This window comes from Dendropsophus ebraccatus, chromosome 1 (genome assembly GCF_027789765.1).
Source record: "Dendropsophus ebraccatus isolate aDenEbr1 chromosome 1, aDenEbr1.pat, whole genome shotgun sequence".
Taxonomy (NCBI): Eukaryota; Metazoa; Chordata; class Amphibia; order Anura; family Hylidae; genus Dendropsophus; species Dendropsophus ebraccatus.
Window position 1 is genome coordinate 163,895,045 of NC_091454.1, and position 22,838 is coordinate 163,917,882.

At 42.5% G+C, this 22,838-nt stretch overlaps 1 protein-coding gene and 1 pseudogene across 1 annotated transcript in view; one reads left to right on the top strand and one right to left on the bottom strand.

Moving 5' to 3' along the window:
• The window catches only part of USP8 (ubiquitin specific peptidase 8), a 34,915-nt gene extending 19,566 nt beyond the window's left edge, over window positions 1-15,349 (bottom strand). Inside the window, exons 1-7 of the mRNA XM_069983465.1 lie at window positions 15,174-15,349; window positions 8,929-9,111; window positions 7,591-7,735; window positions 6,671-6,756; window positions 4,721-4,838; window positions 3,043-3,094; window positions 1,829-1,982 (exon numbers count right to left, since the gene is read on the bottom strand). Of these exons, the coding sequence (XP_069839566.1) occupies window positions 1,829-1,982; window positions 3,043-3,094; window positions 4,721-4,838; window positions 6,671-6,756; window positions 7,591-7,735; window positions 8,929-9,032 (659 nt within the window). The 5' untranslated portion in view covers window positions 9,033-9,111; window positions 15,174-15,349. The remainder of the gene's footprint in view (window positions 1-1,828; window positions 1,983-3,042; window positions 3,095-4,720; window positions 4,839-6,670; window positions 6,757-7,590; window positions 7,736-8,928; window positions 9,112-15,173) is intronic.
• A 2,773-nt stretch (window positions 15,350-18,122) lies between these two features.
• Window positions 18,123-18,696, top strand: LOC138779501 (small COPII coat GTPase SAR1A pseudogene; annotated as a pseudogene).
• The last annotated feature ends 4,142 nt before the right edge of the window (window positions 18,697-22,838 follow it).

Sequence of the window (22,838 nt, forward strand, 5' to 3'; positions counted from 1 at the left end):
AGAAAACCACAACCACTCTGAAATTGTAAAATAAACAGAAATACTCAACAACAAACTAAAATAGTAAGTGGGAATTTATCTAAAAGTCTCGCTGTCATAACTAAACATTTTAGACATGTCATGGAGACATGCCAAAAGTTTTGATCGGTCCGGGTGTGAGCGTTCAGAACATCGAGCGGGGAGAGCGTGTCTTCTCTCTGCTCGTTCTCATAATCGGTACAGGAAAATAGCTAAAGCCAGCGAGTTACACAATTTTCATAATTCCCATTGACTTGAACGGGAGTTGCAAAAACAGTGCGGCCCCATGAAGTATACTGTTTGTGCAAATCTCATTAGTTATTGGGAGCTGCACAACTCACCAGCTTTGGACAATTTCTGTTTCTTAAAGGAGTACCCGGCGCGGGGGTATTTTTCAGTTATGTCCGGGGATGGGTGGTTATGGACGGCAGAGGTCATTTACCTACCCCATTCCAGCGCCGGGTCCCGGATCGCGGCGCCCGGTAGCCCCGTCCGCTTCCTTGTGTGAACTCCCGCATGAGACGTGACGTCTGAAGGCAGCTCAGCCATTCAGCGGCCGAGGCGGGACTTTGAAGGCAGCTCAGCCATTCTGCGTAGCAGACGTCACGTCTCATGCGGCAGCTTACACCAAGAAGCGCCTGCGGGACAGGTGTACCGGGCGGCGTGATCCGGGACCTAGTGCTGAAGCGGGGTAGGTAAGTGACCTCCGTTGTCCATAAGCACCCCATCCCAGGCCATAACTGAAAAATACCCCTGGGCTGAAGTACCACTTTAACCAGCTTCGGTGGCCACAAAAAAGGCGGAGGGGCCAGGAGCCCTCAATCTAAAGATAGGTGAGATTCAGAGAGATTGAACCCACAACTTGTATATATTCTGTGAGTGTACCAGATAGGTATATCCCTTTAAAGGGGTAGTCCACTCAGGTAATACATGTTAAATAACCCCCCCACCCAAAGACGAAGAATTTGTTGCATACTTTCAGTCTCCTTTCCCCAGCCCCTCCTACACCCTCACTTCCGAGATGGCTGAAGAAAACAGCTAACTGGTTGGCGGTTTCTGCACTCTGTAATGACCGGAGGGTTATTCTGAGATTAACCCTCCAAGCAGAGTGTAGTGACAGCTAGCCAGGGACGATAATTACATGTGTTTACATTAGCCGTCTCGTCAGGGAGGAGGAGGGGTAGATGGAAAGAAAAGTTCACACACAGTTTTCTGTGTCTTTAGCAAAAAGCAGGCTCAGAATTAGGGGAAGGCGACTGAAAAGATAATGACAAGTATGGAACAAACTGTTCGTTTCCAGGAGGAGGAATGATTCAACGTGTATTGTATTCCTTTAAGGCCATGTTCATGCAACTGATTTGAAAAGAAAAAAATCAGTTGCAGAAATTTTAAGCATACCCCCAGATTTTCGCTGCAAATTTCCACTGTGATATTTAAAACTGGCCACAGGGAATGCGGTGACCAGTTTTCACCCTGCTCAACAAGCCAAACAATAGGCTTCCACTTCCTGTTGTGTAGAGATCACTTCTCAGCAGTCGTTATAATCCCTTTGTTGTTTGTAACATTGACAACAAATGATGGGTTGGGATAGGGTGGGTGGTCACCTCCCAACCCCTCCGCGCACAATGACTCACAAACAAAGGTAATAGCTTGTTTTATAAATGAGGTTTTTTCATGTTTTTTTGTGGCTGCTGTAAAGCAAATCTCTGAACTGCAGCAGTTTACACCGCAGGGCAGCAACTTTCATGTACAGAAAATTTTATTTTAATATTAACACTGCCTCGTTCCAAAATAATGGCCACATACATACCCAGGAGATATGGCCTCCTCAGGAACATTTATAGACAGCTTAATATGAGATTCCTCAAAATCCTTTACTCTGCGCACGTCCATTATAACTACATCAATATCTGGGTCCTTCATCATTGCATACAGTTTTTCTGGAGTTATAGATCCATTAGGCACTGTAATTACATATAATAAAGGATTATTTTACATCACAATTAGGATATGCATTGTACAACAGGAAAACAAAGGTAAATCTGACTGATGTGGACATAGCTGTGAATGGACTAACAGACTAAAAGGGTGCCTAAAGTTAGACCATTTATCCCCTACCCACAGGATAAGGAATAAATGTCAGACTACAGGGGTCTGATAGCAGGGAACCCTGTGATCTCAACAACAGGACCCCGAGCCTGGTATGAATGGAGTAACAAGTGTCCCATGTGTGCCACTGCTCCATTCATTCTGTAAGTAGCTGAGTATCATGATCTACTATCCCCAGTGGCTCCAGAGACAAGGACTTGGGGCCCCAGTAGGTGAGCCCCCCACAATCTGTCAGTTAGGTGATACTCTAATGCTGTTTTAGGCCCCGTTCCCACTGAGCAAAACTAGCGGAATTGTCCGCCGCGGAATGCCGTTAGCCTCCCGCTCATAATGGGTATCTATGGGAGGCGCGCGCTCCTGCTCTGTCCGCGCTGAAGAATGAACATGTTCATTCTTCAGCACGGACAGGGCAGGAGCGCGCGCCTCCCATAGACTCCCATTATAAGCGGGAGGCTAACGGCATTCCGTGGCGGACAATTCCGCCGAGGTATTCTGCTAGTTTTGCTCAGTGGAAACGGGGCCTTAGGGTAGCTTCACATGTACCGGATCCGCAGCGGATTTCACGCTGCGAATTTGCAGCGAAATCCGCTGTGGATCCTGGTAGTGTTAGATGAATGGGTCACATACCCGCAGCAGAATTTATTTGAATATTCCACTGCGGATACGTAACCCCCATAGACCTTCACACTACATGGATCCGTAGCGAATTTCAACGCAAACTCGCAGCGCAAAATCCGCTGTGGATCCGGTAGGTGTGAAGGCACCCTAATCTATTCCTTCATAAAACCAAACAGTCTAAGGCCAATAAGAGCATACTAATGGTGTATATAAGTAAACAGATTTTCTTCTGATAATAAAGCACAAGAGTGGAAGTGACAAAAAAAAAACTATCATAGAAAGATACCATAGACCTACCATTTGATGAGACGTCATTCTTAGGAAAGGGCTCTTTTTTGTCACCATTTATCTGAGGGGGAATAATTTGGAATATTTACATTAAGAAATTATCTGTGAAAATTGAACTAAATGTTCAACCATAAGAAAAAATATATAGTGTGAACCTGTTCACATCACATTTAGCTCTGTTCCATGGATATTATTATTTCAAATGGATCGGTAAAATGGTTTATAGATTTTTTTATTTTTTTTTTTAAGAGGGCTTCCGCCTTGGTTAAAAGTTTAATATGACAAGTTTCCATTAGGATGTACTTCGCCATGAACGCTTTACTGGACAAAACACATTATGGTGCATGGCGTCTGTGTCAGATATTTCAAACCAGCTACCTGGCGTATCTGGATTAGTAAACGCCACAATGTATTCTACATGACAAATACATATGACGGCAGATTTTTTTTCTCTACAAAATATTTAAGGATTTTATTCTCCCCTTGCATGTTGTGTTCTTATGCATCTATGTCAGAGCATCTATGCATATTGTGTTCTTATGCATCTATGTCAGAGCATCTATGCATGTTGTGTGGTAATGCATCTATGTCAGAGCATCTACGCATGTTGTGTGGTAATGCATCTATGTCAGAGCATCTACGCATGTTGTGTGGTAATGCATCTATGTCGGAGCATCTACGCATACTGTGTGGTAATGCCTCTATGTCAGAGCATCTACGCATACTGTGTGGTAATGCATCAATGTCGGAGCATCTATGCATGTTGTGTGGTAATGCATCTATGTCAGAGCATCTATGCATGTTGTGTGGTAATGCATCTATGTCAGAGCATCTATGCATATTATGTTCCGATAAATCTATGTCAGAGTACCTATGCACGTTGTGTGCTGATGCATCTATGTCAGAGCATCTATGCATATTGTGTTCCGATAAATCTAAGTCAAAGCAGCTATGCATATTGTGTGGTAATGCATCTATGTCAGAGCATCTATGCATGTTGTGTGCTCAAGCATCTATGCATATTGTGTTCTCATGCATCTATGTCACAGCATCTATGCATATTGTGTGATAATGCATCTATGTCAGAGCATCTATGCATACTGTGTGTTCAAGCATCTATGTCAGAATAACTATGCATATTGTGTGCTCAGAGTACCTATGCATACTGTGTGGTAATGCATCTATGTCAGAGCATCTATGCATATTGTGTTCTCATGCATCTATGTCAGAGCATCTATGCATATTGTGTTCTCATGCATCTATGTCAGAGCATCTATGCATATTGTGTTCTCATGCATCTATGTCAGAGCATCTATGCATATTGTGTTCCGATAAATCTATGTCAGAGCATCTATGCATATTGTGTTCTCATGCATCTATGTCAGAGCATCTATGCATATTGTGTTCTCATGCATCTATGTCAGAGCATCTATGCATATTGTGTTCTCATGCATCTATGTCAGAGCATCTATTCATATTGTGTTCTCATGCATCTATGTCAGAGCATCTATGCATATTGTGTTCTCATGCATCTATGTCAGTACCTATGCATACTGTGTGGTAATGCATCTATGCATGTTGTGGGCTCATACAATACTGTCAGAGTATAAAGTTCCCTTTGCAATCGGTAACAAGTGAACATGAAGCAAACTTCATATACAGGTCAACATAGAAGAAAGATTATTACATTCTCAGTTTGTTGAGGAACTTCAGGAACTTCCTTGGGCAGAGCCTGTCCCTCTTTTCTTTTCTGTTCTTCCTTGTCTCTTTCTTCAAGCCTCTTTCTGACTTCTGCTTCCTCATATCTAGTTATATAAGAATAACATTTTATGTATTACATAATTATACATTGTACCGATACAGCAGTCCTATTATCAAGGTCAAAAGGTAACTGCTTCTAAAAGACCCCCCCCCCCCCCAAACATTTATCACCTATTTACAAGACTGGTTATAAACGGATCATTTCTGGTGTTGAGAGAAACTACAGTAAATGCAGCTAAACCCAAACCTAAGGGCTCAGCCATTGATTTTTATATGGGGGCATACACATTCAATAACTGGTGGCCTCCTGTCCTCTTCATACATAGGAACATCCAGCACAGCCAAACATTCACATGTTCTCTATGGAGAGGGTTAATTCTATATCACACCCAACCCTTAGCTGCACCAACATCATCCATTGGTGTATGATTGCGAAACCGAGCTGTCAGGTTCAGCACATCTACTGTACTTTTGCTCAAAACTAATCATTGCTAAAGGTCCAAATACTGGGAATGGGGGTCTCCCAAACATCTCATTAGATGCACAATCATAGTGATAGAGTTGCAGTCGAGCATGCTCACTGTTACTGCTGTATTCAAGTGCACTAAATAAAAACAAAAAGATAGTGTTTAACCCTTTGAGGACCAGGCCAAAAATGACCCAGTGGACCGCGCAAATTTTGATCTTTGCGCTTTCCTTTTTTCCTCCTCCCCTTCTAAGAGCTCTAGCACTTTTAGTTTTCTATCTACAAGGCCATGTATTGGCTTATTTGTTACAGGAATAGTTGTACTGTGTAATGGCGTCTTTCATTCTACCATAACATGTATGACGGAATCCCAAATATATTATTTATTAAGATATAAATAGGTGAAATCGTAAAAAAGAATGCAATATGGTAACGTTTGGGGGGTTCCTGTGTCTACGTAATGCACTATATGGTAAAAGTCACATGATACCACTATTCTATAGGTCAGTCTGAACACAACCATATGCAGGTTACACAGATTCTCTAATGTTATATATATATATATATATATATATATATATATATATATATATATATATATATTATATATATATATATATATATATATATATATATTTTTTTTTTTTTTTTTTTTTTTTTAATGAAATCCTTTTTTTTAGCAATTAATTATTAATAAAATGGGCCTATTGTGACGCTTATAACAGTTTTATTTTTTTACCTATGGGGCTGTATGGGGTGTCATTTTTTCCACCATGATCTCTAGTTTTTATTAATACCAGATTTGTGAAGATAGGACGTTTTGATCAACATAAAATTGGTAATCCGCGCACTTTTTTCCCTCTTTTCGTGTACGCCGTTCGCAATGACGCTTGTTATATTTTAATAGATCGGACAATTATGCACGCTACGGTATATTATATGTTTATTTATTTATTTTTATTTGTTTTATTTATATAATGGGAAAGGGGGGTGATTTAGACTTTTATTGGGGGAGGGGTTTTGGGGCAGTGTGTTAGTGATTTTAACTGTTTTTTTTTTTTTTTTATACATTTGAAGTCCCTTTGGGGGACTTGTACATACATCACTTTCCTTTTGTACATTATCGGCGCTCTGCTCATTGAGCCTGTCTGTGCAGGCTCATTGACCAGATCGCCGATCGGACCGCACGGAGGCAGGTGAGAGACCTCTGGCGGTCCGTTTTAACTCCCCCTGTCACTTAAACGCCGCGGACACGCGGCAGCGTGTCATTAACGGTGAGGTGCCGGCTGCTGACTGCAGCCGGCCCCCACCTGCTATGAAGCGCGCTCCGCTCCAGAGCGCGCTTCATAGCTCAGGACGTACCGGTACGTCCTAGGTCGTCTATGGGGTTAATAGTGACATCTGACTTACCTGTTCTTAAGACTTTTTGAAAGCTTTTCTGCTTCCTCAAGTGATTTTAATATAGTACTAGGCCCAAGTAATGACTTGAAGTAGTCCTAGAATGAAAGAACCAGTCTGTAAGTGCTGGGGGACATCACTTCTACTGCAAACATAACAATATTAAAAAAAAGGGATCAGAATGGATCAGTTTTTTTTTTTGTTTTTTTTTTTAACGGACACAAACATTAGGTCAACTACGTTTTCTTTTAAATCAACTGGTGTCAGAAAGTTATATAGATTTGTAATTTACTTCTATTTAAAAATCTCAAGTCTTTCCATACTTACAAACTGTTGTATGTCCTGCAGGAAGTGTTTTTTTTTTTATTTACATTCAGAAACAGTGCTCTCTGCTGACATCTCTTGCCGAGACAGGAACTGTCCAGAGCAGTAGCAAATACTCATAGAAAACCTTTCCTGCTCTGGACAGTTCCTGACTCGGCCAGGAACTGATGTCAGCAGAGAGCACTGTGTCTGAATGTAAATAAACAACACTTCCTGCAGGATATACAGCCGCTTATAAGTATGGCAAGACTTGAGATTTTTAAATAGAAGTAAATTACAACTCTACATAACTTTCTGACACCAGTTGATTTGAAAGAATTTTTTCCCCCTTGACAGCCCCTTTAAGACGTCAAACCAATAGATAGAATAACACAAGAGAAGTCGGACACACAGCTTTGCTTTAAATCCAACGTGTGCATATATATCTTTTGGCACAGTATGGCACCTGTCATACAAAAATGTGAGCCCAGGCATGGAGACATCTGCTGGTCACTAGAAAGAAGGGGCAGCAGCAGCATTTCTCTTTGCCTCTTGTTGACTTCAACCATAAAATATGAATAAAAGGTGAACTTATGATGTTGAAAATGAAAACAAAATTAAAACTGTACCTGATTTTGCTTGAAATCTGCCCTCTTTTTAACTATCTCAAATACAAATAAGAATTTCATATAGAGGACATAGGCTTTTTCTTCATCTCTGTCAAGTCTGCACTCCTCTGCTTTCTGGAAGATCTTGCTGGCAGTGGCGACATAGCTTAATAACAAAAATAAAACTGGGTGAATAAAAAGCAATGCATTACATGTACATATGTATTTGGAAATAAGGATCCTGCAATCTACCTTATGGCTATGTTCACACTACGAAAGTTACGTAATAATTACAACCATTGTAACAACGGCCGTGATTACTACAGAACTTATATAGTGTGGCTTTCTAAGAAATCCTGGCCGGAGTGTATACACATTGTATAACCTCCAGCCAGGATCCCTAGCGGCGCCGCAGGAAACTGACATGTCAGTTTTCAGCGGCCGCAGAAAACCTGTCAGTGCACACAATGGAGCATGCGTCTCCGGCCGCACGCTCCATTGTGTGCCGCAGGAAATTCGGATGCAGGCACACACAGATGCATCCACATCAGAATTCATCGGCTGTGAAGATCATCCTGCAGTACCGTCCGGGATGATCTTCTCTGACACCGCTGTTCCAGTGTCTTACTACGTAGGAACATAACCTATAACAGGATATCATATCTCCATTTCATGGGCTATAAAACCTTCTCTTAACCTTTGTATTGCAGTTACTTTCAGAACTATGACAATGTAGAGATAAAAGAAACTAGTTACTAGTAAACATTGCACAGTAAACATATACAAAGAAGTAGAAAAAGAAACTATTACATCAAAGCTACAACGAGTAGGATACAATTTTGCCAATTCGTATAAACTATAGAGCCTATGGTTGAGAGGACTCACACCCCCAATCCGGAGAGGGGTGGTTGGTCTATCAATCATCATGAATGGTAAAAGAAACATTAGGGATCTGTTACCCAGTACTACTGTATGTATATCACTGGTAAACCTGTGCCCGAATACTTTAGTATACATCAGCATACTTTTTGTCTGTGACTTATTATATATCAGCAAAACTCAGCAAAAAAGAGATTTGAACTGGGCCCTTAAGGACAAAGCCACTTCACAACATTAAGAGGTGCCTATCCACAATGGCTTTACTTTATTCAAGATTTATTGCAACACATTTCCCTACACATTGTGCAATGGCAAACACCTAATATTACTTGGAACATGATGGAATTGCAGCCAAGACAAACCGATTAAAATCTGACACTTTCACTAGAAAATGAAGTGTATAGCCGAATATGTGACGTTACTCAATCCACTGAGCACAGATTACTTTATTCCTCCATGTTACATTAGACGACATAATACCTCTTTGTACTGGATGTATCTGCTTTGACTTCAGCTTTCTTATTGAGCTCGGAGAGGGATGTGGAAAGATACAGCTCCTTGGGTTGTGCCGATGCTGTCGGCATGATGCCCCCAGGGATTCGTTCTCTTTTGTTCACATTAGCATTGGGTCAATCTTCTAGCCATCCTGGTATCAATGAGCGCCTTTGTACAAACAGGTAGAAACAAATTAATAAGGTTACCAGTGCCAGGTAATCCTGACATAGTACGACTCATGGAATATACCCTACAGCAATTTTCTTTCACACTATTCTAGCTGAAACCACTCTGTTAACCTAAGCAGCCTGCGGGGCTCACCTTACGGATGCTATACTTCCTCTGTAAATAGTTAAAGGGATACTCCAGAGGAAAAAAATAGTTTCCATCTTAACCTATGTCAGAAAGTTACACAGATCAGTAAAGTCTATATATTGGGAGTTGGCCCGGCCAAGTCTACGGAGCTTCATACTGAATGGTACTGTGGGCAGCATTCATTGGTGAGCTGACACCTACCTATATTTTGCACATTTTTTTCTTTGTAGTACCCCTTTAATAATTATGGGATTTATGTACTCATAATACTTTTGTCGTGAAGGCAGGGGGTGAGGTTCAGAGGGAAAACAGGTAAGATGTCGGTTGCACAAGATATTATAAATGATGTTACAATAGTGGTGAACAAGAACAGGGGATTTTAGGAAATGCTGCGAAGCATTAAGGTGATTGTGAGATTATTTCCATGGACAATACTCATGAATTCTCGGTAAACACGTTTATATACACACACATTACAAGCAAGAAAGGATCCTACTAATAGGGTCTACTATATGTAAACAGAAATCCTTACAGCTGCTAGATTAGACAAGTCATGTCCTGCAAATGTAAATGCCACTGGCATACTTCCCTGTTATAATTCACAGTATGTACAGAGTATGTGTATAATTCACTAACTTTTAAATAACTCACACATCACAGGTTCTGAGAGACAAGACTACAATGTGTATGTGTGTGTGTGTGTGTGTGTGTGTGTGGGGCACCACAATTTCTGCATGTGTCAATAGTAAGCTACACAGCAGGAGGTGAGCGGGTTGTGTGATCTTGGTACAGAAAAATATAGAGATCCTGGCAGTATCTTTCTCTCCCTGCAGCTGTGGGCACTGAAGGATGAAGGCAGAAAGCCTGTTTGAAACAAAACCAGCTCCTAAGATGCCAGTAGTTTGGTGCAGACACATGAGTATATCTGGGCTTGCGTGTGTGAACATAGCTTTACTGTGCTGCTGACCTGTGACTGCAGAGATCACTAATCACATATATACTGTCCTGAGTATCCGCACAGGAAGAGATCACTGGTTACATATATACAGTCCTGAGTATCCACACAGGAAGAGATCACTGGTCACATATAATGTCCTAAGTATCCGCACAGGAAGAGATCACTGGTCACATATATAATGTCCTGAGTATCCGCACAGGAAGAGATCACTGGTCACATATATAATGTCCTGAGTATCCGCACAGGAAGAGATCACATATATACTGTCCTGAGTATCCGCCCAGGAAGAGATCACTGGTCACATATATACTGTCCTGAGTATCCGCCCAGGAAGAGATCACATATATACTGTCCTGAGTATCCGCCCAGGAAGAGATCACTGGTCACATATATACTGTCCTGAGTATCTGCCCAGGAAGAGATCACTGGTCACATATATACTGTCCTGAGTATCCGCCCAGGAAGAGATCACATATATACTGTCCTGAGTATCCACCCAGGAAGAGATCACATATATACTGTCCTGAGTATCCGCCCAGGAAGAGATCACTGGTCACATATATACTGTCCTGAGTATCCGCACAGGAAGAGATCACATATATACTGTCCTGAGTATCCGCCCAGGAAGAGATCACTGGTCACATATATACTGTCCTGAGTATCCGCCCAGGAAGAGATCACATATATACTGTCCTGAGTATCCGCCCAGGAAGAGATCACTGGTCACATATATACTGTCCTGAGTATCCGCCCAGGAAGAGATCACTGGTCACATATATACTGTCCTGAGTATCCGCCCAGGAAGAGATCACATATATACTGTCATGAGTATCCGCCCAGGAAGAGATCACATATATACTGTCCTGAGTAGCCGCCCAGGAAGAGATCACTGGTCACATATATACTGTCCTGAGTATCCGCACAGGAAGAGATCACATATATACTGTCCTGAGTATCCGCACAGGAAGAGATCACTGGTTACATATATACAGTCCTGAGTATCCGCACAGGAAGAGATCACATATATACTGTCCTGAGTATCCGCCCAGGAAGAGATCACTGGTCACATATATACTGTCCTGAGTATCCGCCCAGGAAGAGATCACATATATACTGTCCTGAGTATCCACCCAGGAAGAGATCACATATATACTGTCCTGAGTATCCGCCCAGGAAGAGATCACTGGTCACATATATACTGTCCTGAGTATCCGCACAGGAAGAGATCACATATATACTGTCCTGAGTATCCGCCCAGGAAGAGATCACATATATACTGTCCTGAGTATCCGCCCAGGAAGAGATCACTGGTCACATATATACTGTCCTGAGTATCCGCCCAGGAAGAGATCACATATATACTGTCATGAGTATCCGCCCAGGAAGAGATCACATATATACTGTCCTGAGTAGCCGCCCAGGAAGAGATCACTGGTCACATATATACTGTCCTGAGTATCCGCACAGGAAGAGATCACATATATACTGTCCTGAGTATCCGCACAGGAAGAGATCACTGGTTACATATATACAGTCCTGAGTATCCGCACAGGAAGAGATCACTGGTCACATATAATGTCCTGAGTACCCGCACAGGAAGAGATCACTGGTCACATATATACTGCCCTGAGTATCTGCACAGGAAGAGATCACATATATACTGTCCTGAGTATCCGCACAGGAAGAGATCACTGGTCACAAATATACTGTCCTGAGTATCCGCACAGGAAGAGATCACATATATACTGTCCTGAGTATCCGCCCAGGAAGAGATCACATATATACTGTCCTGAGTATCCGCACAGGAAGAGATCACTGGTTACATATACACAGTCCTGAGTATCCGCACAGGAAGAGATCACTGGTCACATATAACGTCCTGAGTATCCGCACAGGAAGAGATCACTGGTCACATATAACGTCCTGAGTATCCGCACAAGAAGAGATCACTGGTCACATATATACTGCCCTGAGTATCTGCACAGGAAGAGATCACATATATACTGTCCTGAGTATCCGCACAGGAAGAGATCACTGGTCACATATATACAGTCCTGAGTATCCGCCCAGGAAGAGATCATTGGTTACATATATACTTTCCTGAGTATCCGCACTAGAAGAGATCGCATATAGACTGTCCTGAGTATCCGCCCAGGAAGAGATCACATATATACTGTCCTGAGTATCCGCCCAGGAAGAGATCACTGGTCACATATATACTGTCCTGAGTATCCGCCCAGGAAGAGATCACTGGTCACATATATACTGTCCTGAGTATCCGCCCAGGAAGAGATCACATATATACTGTCCTGAGTAGCCGCCCAGGAAGAGATCACATATATACTGTCCTGAGTAGCCGCCCAGGAAGAGATCACTGGTCACATATATACTGTCCTGAGTATCCGCACAGGAAGAGATCACATATATACTGTCCTGAGTATCCGCACAGGAAGAGATCACTGGTTACATATATACAGTCCTGAGTATCCGCACAGGAAGAGATCACTGGTCACATATAATGTCCTGAGTACCCGCACAGGAAGAGATCACTGGTCACATATATACTGCCCTGAGTATCTGCACAGGAAGAGATCACATATATACTGTCCTGAGTATCCGCACAGGAAGAGATCACTGGTCACAAATATACTGTCCTGAGTATCCGCACAGGAAGAGATCACATATATACTGTCCTGAGTATCCGCCCAGGAAGAGATCACATATATACTGTCCTGAGTATCCGCACAGGAAGAGATCACTGGTTACATATACACAGTCCTGAGTATCCGCACAGGAAGAGATCACTGGTCACATATAACGTCCTGAGTATCCGCACAGGAAGAGATCACTGGTCACATATAACGTCCTGAGTATCCGCACAAGAAGAGATCACTGGTCACATATATACTGCCCTGAGTATCTGCACAGGAAGAGATCACATATATACTGTCCTGAGTATCCGCACAGGAAGAGATCACTGGTCACATATATACAGTCCTGAGTATCCGCCCAGGAAGAGATCATTGGTTACATATATACTTTCCTGAGTATCCGCACTAGAAGAGATCGCATATAGACTGTCCTGAGTATCCGCCCAGGAAGAGATCACTGGTCACATATATACTGTCCTGAGTATCCGCACAGGAAGAGATCACATATATACTGTCCTGAGTATCCGCCCAGGAAGAGATCACTGGTCACATATATACTGTCCTGAGTATCCGCACAGGAAGAGATCACATATATACTGTCCTGAGTATCTGCCTAGGAAGAGATCACATATATACTGTCCTGAGTATCCGCCCAGGAAGAGATCACATATATACTGTCCTGAGTATCCGCCCAGGAAGAGATCACATATATACTGTCCTGAGTATCCGCCCAGGAAGAGATCACTGGTCACATAAATACTGTCCTGAGTATCCGCCCAGGAAGAGATCACATATATACTGTCCTGAGTATCCGCACAAGAAAAGATCACTGGTCACATATAATGTCCTGAGTATCCGCACAGGAAGAGATCACTGGTCACATATATACTGTCCTGAGTATCCGCACAGGAAGAGATCACATATATACTGTCCTGAGTATCCGCACAGGAAGAGATCACTGGTTACATATATACAGTCCTGAGTATCCGCACAGGAAGAGATCACTGGTCACATATAACGTCCTGAGTATCCGCACAGGAAGAGATCACTGGTCACATATATACTGCCCTGAGTATCCGCACAGGAAGAGATCACTGGTCACATATATTCTGTCCTGAGTATCCGCACAGGAAGAGGAGATCACTGGTCACATATACACTGTCCTGAGTATCCGCACAGGAAGAGATCACATATATACTGTCCTGAGTATCCGCACAGGAAGAGGAGATCACTGGTCACATATATACTGTCCTGAGTATCTGCACAGGAAGAGATCACTGGTCACATATACACTGTCCTGAGTATCCGCACAGGAATAGATCACATATATACTGTCCTGAGTATCCGCACAGGAAGAGATCACTGGTCACAAATATACTGTCCTGAGTATCCGCCCAGGAAGAGATCACATATACGCTGGGTTCACACTATGTATATTTCAGTCAGTATTGTGGTCCTCATATTGCAACCAAAACCAGGAGCGGATTGAAAACACAGAAAGGATCTGTTCACACAATGTTGAAATTGAGTGGATGGCCGCCATTTAATGGCAAATATTTGCTGTTATTATAAAACAACGGCTGTTATATTGAAATAATGGCCGTTATTTACTGTTATATGACGGCCATCCACTCAATTTCAACAGTGTGTGAACAGAGCCTTTCTGTGTTTTTAATCCACTCCTGGTTGAGGTTGCAAAATACCAAGCAAATACTGACTGAAATATACTGTGTGTGAACCCAGCCCTATACTGTCCTGAGTATCCGCACAGGAAGAGATCACTGGTTACATATATACAGTCCTGAGTATCCGCACAGGAAGAGATCACTGGTCACATATATATATATATATATACACACACACACACATACAAACAAGTGTTAACCTTATGTTATGGGTGGCACCATCTTATAGCAGACACATGACTATGGAGCAGTGATGGCGGGGGCTCCTATGGTGGCATTACAGGGGGCACCTGGAGGAGGCACAGTATGATGGGTTGTGTATGGGCCAGCTATAGACTCTGCAGGACATGGGGTCTGTGCAGCACTATTACCTATGCACTATATTGCAGTATACCATACAGACATAGGGCTGCTATACAGAGCTGCCCTAACCTTTTACCGTAGTGACACTAGATGTATACAACACTCTGCAGCTCAGAGCATGCTGGCACCTGTAGTGCACCACAAGCACATCCCATAACACTGCACTTCACAGGGCACATCACATGACAGCTTCTCCCGGCCGCTTCCTATATCCCGGGCGGGCCGCACCGCACACCCCATGGAGCCCCGCCGCCTTACCGAGATCATCCGGTCCCCTGCTGCTCCCCCCCAGGACGGCGGCCATGGCTCACAAGGACAGCACAGGGACGGCAACTCCCGCGGATCCACACGCTAAAATGGCCTCGGATTGTTTTCCTAGCGATGTCAATGAGAGGCCGGCGGGATGACGTCACCAGCCGCGGGCACGAGCTCCTCTCCAGCGCGCTCCCGCGGAGTCCTGGGATAGGAGGGCGGCTAGCCCAGACCGGTCCCTGCTGTCCTGCACCGCTCCCGAGCGCCCCCCACTGACATCTGCCCAGCTGTGCACCATACCATGCTCACTATACTATACTATATATGTGCGCTTGTTATTATTTTGCATCTAGAAGTTGCAACTTTCTTCTGTATGAAACTTTGCAACTTTTTGGCATTTTTACTTAGACTCTTGTCATCTTTTTAAAAGGCATCAGTCAGTGGTTTCATGCTGACAGAGACAATGCGCAGCTAAAGGGAAACTGTCAGTAATGTTTCACATTCATCACTAGGGGACAAAGTCTGTCTATTGTCCTCTATGTCCACGAAACTAAATGCTGTTAAAAACAGCTCAGGCAAGATGGCAGCCAACAATGTACACTAAGGGTCCGTTTACACACACAGATTATCTGACAGAATTTTGCAGCCAAAGCCAGGAATAGACTATAAACAGGGAACAGGTAAGACCGAGATCCTCTTTTTTTCAAATCCATTTCTGGTTTTGGCTGCAAAAATCTGGCAGATATCTGTCAGATAATCTGTGTGTGTAAAGGGACCCAAAGTGAAATTAATTATGCTGCGTTTACACTGAGAGATTTATCTGACAGATCTTTAAAGCCAAAGCCAGGAACAGACTATAAACAGGGATCAGGTCATAAAGGAAAGACTGGGATCTATCCTCTTTTCAAATCCATTCCTGGCTTTGGCTTCCAAAATCTGTCAGATAAATCTCTCTGTGTAAACGCACCCTCAGAGTCAGAAAAAACTGATTATCCCAAACTTCTGCCGTGGCTATAAACAGTGGGGAAAATAAGTACTGGATACACTGATGATTTTGCAACTTTTTCTGCCTACAAAGAATGGGAACGCCTGTAGCTTTTATTGTAGGTACAATTTATCTGTGAGAGACAAAACCTAAAGAAAACATTTCCAGAAAATCACATTGTATGAATTATAAAAAAAAATATTTTGCATTTTATTGCATAAAATAAGTACAGTATTTGATACAATAGAAAAACATCTTAAAGGGGTAGTACGGCGCTAAACATTTATTCACAAAATAACACACATTACAAAGTTATGCGTAGTGAGAAACCAAAGGAAAAAAAACTCATATGCAAACTGAAGCAAACTGATGTACAAAAGGGAGGTTTTTTTTAAAGCTAAAATGCAAATGGACCATAAAAAAAATGAACATTTTGCATCAGTCTGCTCATCAGTTTATGCTTATCCGTTTAATTTGTATAGACGGATCCGTTAGCAAATAAGAAAAATGCTAGTGTGAACCAAGCCTAACAAAAACTTTACTTTCACGCTGATGAAAGCTTTGATGACAAATGATTATGCAACAACATCCTTAAAGGGGTACTGCGGCCTCGGGGTATTTTTCAGATATGGCCAGGGATGGGGTGGTTATGGACGGTGGAGGTCACTTATCTACCCCGTTCCAGCGCCGTAGCAAAGTCCTGCCTCGGCCGCTGAATGGCTGAGCTGCCTTGAGATGTCACGTCTCATACGGCAGCTCACAACAGGAAGCGGCTGTGGGACGGGTGTAAGTGACCTCCGCCGTCCATAACCACCTCATCCCTGGCCATAGCTGAAAAATACCCCCGGGCCGGAGTACCCCTTTAAAGCCATATTACACAGCACTATAATAAGGGGAAAGCAAGGGCCATCCTGACAGGTCAGCGCTTGCTTCCCTCTCGTTCTCTGCTTGCTGCTTGTGCTATTACATGCACAGACAGCAAGCGAGAGGAGCTATAGGGGGGTATGAGGAGGGTTGGGTGGACGATCCTAAGTTTGTTCGAGCTTGTGGATGCTGTGGCACACATAGTAGGGGTCTTATTAGACAAAGCTATTTTTAATGATTAGCAATAAACGATAGCAAATGAATGTTTATAGTGAAATGGTGAAATGGTTCACCATATTACTCAGAATGATAGTGGTTAGTTGCGATCGTTACTTCGAACATTTATTCTATCTGATCCCAGCAAAAAAAGGAACAATTTGGAATTACACTGAACGAATAGTGAAAGAATGCGAAATTACAATGATCGAATGTGGAATTACAACGAACGAATGCTAAATTACATGAAGGATCAGAGAACAATTAATGATGATTTTAGAGTCAGATCTAAATCAACGACACACAAATGATTTCTTGATTGTTGCCTGCAATAACACAGGACGATTATTTTTTAAATTCAAACCATATAACAATTTCCCCCACAATAATCATCAGGTATTATAGGTCCCTAAAAGGGGTGACAGTATCACTTTAAAAAAGCATTCTCTTTAGTAATTACTGAACCCCAACAGAACAATGTATTCTGATCTTCCACAAAGCATCCAGTGTATGATGCACCTAGAACCCTCCAACTACAACAGCTGCCAGAACTACAACTACCAGGATATGCTGGGATTTTAAGTACCAATAACTTAAGGGGTTATCCCCCAGAACTCACAGCATATTCCAAGAACTTCATAAGTGTAGGGCATTCTAAGAGTTGTTGTTAATCACAAGGAAGTTTTGGTAACAGATACAGATCAGTCCAGGATGGGACATGGGTCCTCTGCAGTGCATGTCTGCCTCTAGTCTTGACGACAAGTTACAAATGGAATAAAATAAAAAAGACACCATAAAGGACCGGGAGAAGAGGAGGAGTTGTCATCACCATTTCCACCACCGGGTACAAAAAGGGAGAAGCGGAGAGATAGGAAGATACAGATTCAGAAATGTCTTTCATATTTGAGTGTATATAAAAAGGCTTTAGTGGTGTCCTGCACTTTTTAGGATTATACAAGAAGTCGGGGAAACTAGTATTTTTAGGCTTGGACAATGCTGGTAAAATCGTGCTCCTACACATGCTGGCCGGCTTGGCCAGCTTGTCCCCACACTACATCAAAAATCAGAAGAACTGACGACTGCTAGAATGACCGTCATAACTTTTGACCTTGGTGGGCATGAAGAAGCTCGGCTTGTGTGGAAGAACTACTTACCAGCTATCAATTGATTTGTGTTTCTTGCGGACTCTGTAGACCATGCGTGCCTTTGGAGTCCAAAGTGGAGCTAAACGCTGTCATGACAGATGAAACAATATTAAATGTGCCGATCCTTATTGTCGGTAATAAAATTGATAGACCTGAGGCAATCAGTGAAAAGAAACTTGAGAAATTTTTGGACTTTATGGACAAACCACTGGAAAAGGTAATGTGCCAATGAAGGATCTAAATGCCGACCCATGTAAGTGTTTATGTCCTCAAGAGGCAAGGCTTTGGTGAGGGCTTCTGCTGGCTCTCACAGTACTGAAACTTCCCCCCCATCTTTAACTTTTCCCTTTGAAACAAAAAAAGTCCCAAAAAACAAATAAAACCAGACAAACTTCTCCATCCTTGTGTGGCAGACTCACAAAGGCAGGGATTAACACATGCAACAACCAGGAATCTTGTGGCCATCCCCCTCTAATCATGAGTCAAATCATAAGAAAACCATTCTGTTTTTAAGAAACGCGGCAACTGAAACAGTGTCCTTTCCAGTTTTATTTATTTATTAGTTAGTTATTTATTTAGTTTTATTTATTTATTTTTTTCAAATTTTGCTTGGTCCGGAGCTACTTTTACTTAATATTTACATTTATCGCTAAATACTGATCCATGTACCATAACATTAGAAGTCCACAATTAACATAAATTTTAGGCTGGAACCCCCCCCCCCCCCATAAAATATACGTACCTATGAAACATGTTTGAGCATTTAAAAACACTTGAAAAAGAAGCCCTAAAGAAATTATAAAAAAAAAAAAACCTTGTTAAGGCTGTGTTCACACAGTATTTTTGCTCAATATTTTGGTTCTCATATTGCAACTAAAACCAGGAGTGGATTGAAAACACAGAAAGGCTATGTTTACACACTGTTGAAATTTAGTGGATAGCCGCCATTTAAAGGCAAATAATTGGCTTTATTTTAAAACATTGGCCGTTGTTATGAAATAATGTCCATTATTTGTCATAAAATGACGGCCATCCACTAAATTTTAACAGTGTTTGAACATAGCCTTTCTGTGTTTTCAATCTACTCCTGGTTTTAGATGCAATATGAGGACCAAATAACTGAGCAAAAATTGTGTGTGTGAACTCAGCCTAAAGTTGCATAGAATAAAAAGGTCTGTCCATCATCAGCCTGGTTGATGAAACCCCCACCTTTTAGTTATTATTGCTGGAGGAAGCTGTGTACATTTCCTCCATGTGAAGTTTAGTATAACGTAATGCCAACTGAAAGGAAGAGCAGCAATGTGTGTTCAGAACCAATTGGTATCTGCTGATATAATAATACAGAGAGAAGGATTACTACCTCCAGATACCCTGACACCTTATGCCAGGTAGCCTTAGACCAGCTTAAGACTACCACAATAGGCATGCATTTTAAGGTCCGTTTTACGGCCCCATGTCAAGGCCCGACAGCAGGACAGAAATGAAGGCATTACTAGGTTTCCACAACCTCCTCCAGACACTGTAGAAGGTTTCCACATGGATTCTTGTCTGCACCACAGAAAAAAGTTCATAGCAGAAATAAATACTGTTACTTATGTTAGACAGAAACTTGGTATTAGACTAGGGATGAGCAAATTTACAGTACTAGTGAAGTGCTCTGTTAGGCTAAGCGGTCAGCTTATCAGCAGGCTGCCTTTAAACTCTGTGGTGCTCTTCTCCAGGTGCCCGGAAAAGCTGGATCCAGTCCTCAGAAACTGGTGAAGTTTCAGAATCCAGCTTTTTCACCCACCTGGAAAGGAGCAGCACAGAGTTCAAAGACAGCTGGCTGATAGGCTGACCGCTTGGCCTAACGAAGCACTTCACTAGTACTGTAAATTTGCTCATTGCTAGATTAGACCCATTAAATGGCAATGGTATTTATTCTCATGCAGATCTGTTGCACACAGGCTACCAGGCCTTTCCTGTCAATCACCCCGCAGAGGGCGCTGACTAGACAGAGAGCCGTGACTAGTCAGGACCCCCGCAGTCCCAATCAAATTAAGTCAGAGGTATATAGTTTACTTCCGTGCAGTCTGATCTTCGGTCTTCTGGTAGAGTCTGCCTCAGGCAGGAAGAAGATAGCAGATAACACTGATCAATGCTTTTTTTTGCAATCCATTTTTTTCAAAAAAAGAATGAAAAAAACGGATTGCAAAAACGCAGTGTGAACCCAGCCTAAGGGGGGATAGCAGAAGGAGCAGGAGACAATGTGAATTGGCACAGAGGCCATTTTTTTTCCTGGATTTCTATCAGCTACCAGTGTGGCAGAACCGCACAGATACGGTAATACATTATATAGACACATCTATATAACTTTTAATGTACTTTTAATGGAAAACAAGTTTTTCACATCCGGAGTTCCTGGGTCTGAATGTGTTAAAGGGGCCATAATGTCACATGATTCATCTGAAAATAACAATTTTGAGGATCCAGCTTGCACCACATGATAGAATAATATGCAAGTTTGGGTCTATACAGTAAGAAGCCAGACACTTTCTACAGCATGGGTCTCCAAACTGCCGCCCTCCAGCTGTTGTAAAACTACATTTCCCATCATGACTGGACAGCCAAATCCAAAGCTATAACTGGCAAGGCATAATGGGAGTTGTGGTTTCACAACAGCTGGAGGGCCGCAGTTTGGAGACCCATGTTCTAGAGCAACATAGAAAGTTTATTAATGCCAATCTAATTTCTAGGTAAAAAAAAGAGGGACATGTAAGGGGCAAAGAGGGACATGGGTCAGAAGTAGTTGGGAGATATGGTGTATGTAATCTGATGATTGCAGGTAATAGTCTTCTAGTGGGACTTAAAAAGTATAAAAATTTTTTTATAAAAAATGTTTGTAATAATATGACATAGCCCCCCTTCCCCAATAAGTTGAAAGGGGTACTCCGGGCCGGTGGTATTTTTAAGCTATGGCCGGGGAGGGGGTGGTTATAGGCGGCGGAGGTCACTTACCTCCCCGGTTCCAGCACCGGGTCCCGGATCGCGCCGCACGGTACCTTCCTGTCTCAAGGAAGCTCAGCCATTCAGCGACCGTAGCAAAGCCCCGCCTCGGTCGCTGAATGGCTGAGCTGCCTTGAGACGTCATGTCTCATGCAGCAGCTCACACCAGGAAATGGCCATGGGACAGGTTGCCGGGCGGCGATTCAGGAACCGGCATCGGGGAGGTAAGTGACCTCCGCCGTCCATAACTTAAAAATACCCCTGGGCCGGAGTACCCCGAGTTCCCAGGTGCCGCTTGTAGCCCGGGACCGCGGCTATTAGCGGACACGGTCCGATCGCCGTGCCCGCTAATAAAGTAATCGGATGCAGCTGTCAAAGTTGTCCCGGAGGAGCGATCCATACATCCTCTTCGGTTCTGGTAATGGCGCTAATCCCGGCTCGCCACTCGATTGCTTCCGGCTGCAGCAGCTGGAAGCAATCAATGTGCCTATCTCATTGATCTATGCTGCATATTTATGCAGCATAGATCTCAATGAGAGATCAGTGTACTTATACTAGAAGTCCCCCAGGGGGGCTTCTAGTATAAGTGTAAAAAAAAAAGTGTTATTATCAATAAAAAAAAACCTCCCCCAATAAAAGTCTGAATCACCCCCTTTTCCCATGTTATAAATAAAAATAAACAAATAAACAAACATGTTTGGTATCGCCGCGTGCGTAATCGCCCAAACTATTAATTAATCACATTCCTGATCTCGCACGGTAAACGGCGTTTGCGCAAAAAAATCCCAAAGTGCCCAACCTGATTGTGAATTGGACAAATAGAAGATATCATGTCGATTCACTGTAAAGTGCATTAACATAGACCCCTCAAAACTTACAAAAGTGCTTTTTTTCTAATTGCACCCCATAAATAATTAAATGGTTCCATTGTGCATTTTATGGTGGATTAAAATCATTACAAAGTGCACCTGTTCCTGAAAGAAAACAAGCCCCCTAGATGGAAAAATAAAAGTGCTAGAGCTCTAGAGAAGGTGTAGAGGAAAAAAATGAAAAAGCAAAAAATAAAATAGGCATGGTCATTAAGGAGTTAAGCCATGACCAGTTTGTCTGTGTGTGAACAATGACATGGAGCCACAGCTTGTTTAGCACAAAAGTTTTTTTTTTTATTTTAATGCATAAATATTTGTTTATCCATATGTTTTCCCACATTTTATTCAAAACAATTTTTTTCACATTTCTTCTAGGAACATATAATATTAGATAAAAGGAGTGGAGTCCAGGCGCCAAAACTGCAGCCACACACAGGAGACCCCACTGTGGGGTAATCCACTCACTACTGCTGACCCTCTAATCATGGAGCACTATCATCGCGCATGCGCTATACTCGTCCCGTCGCCGCCTTACATCGATATTCATCCGCCACCCGCTTTTTCGTAAATTTAATTTCGGCCTCCTCCGCCTCGCTGTTTATTATAC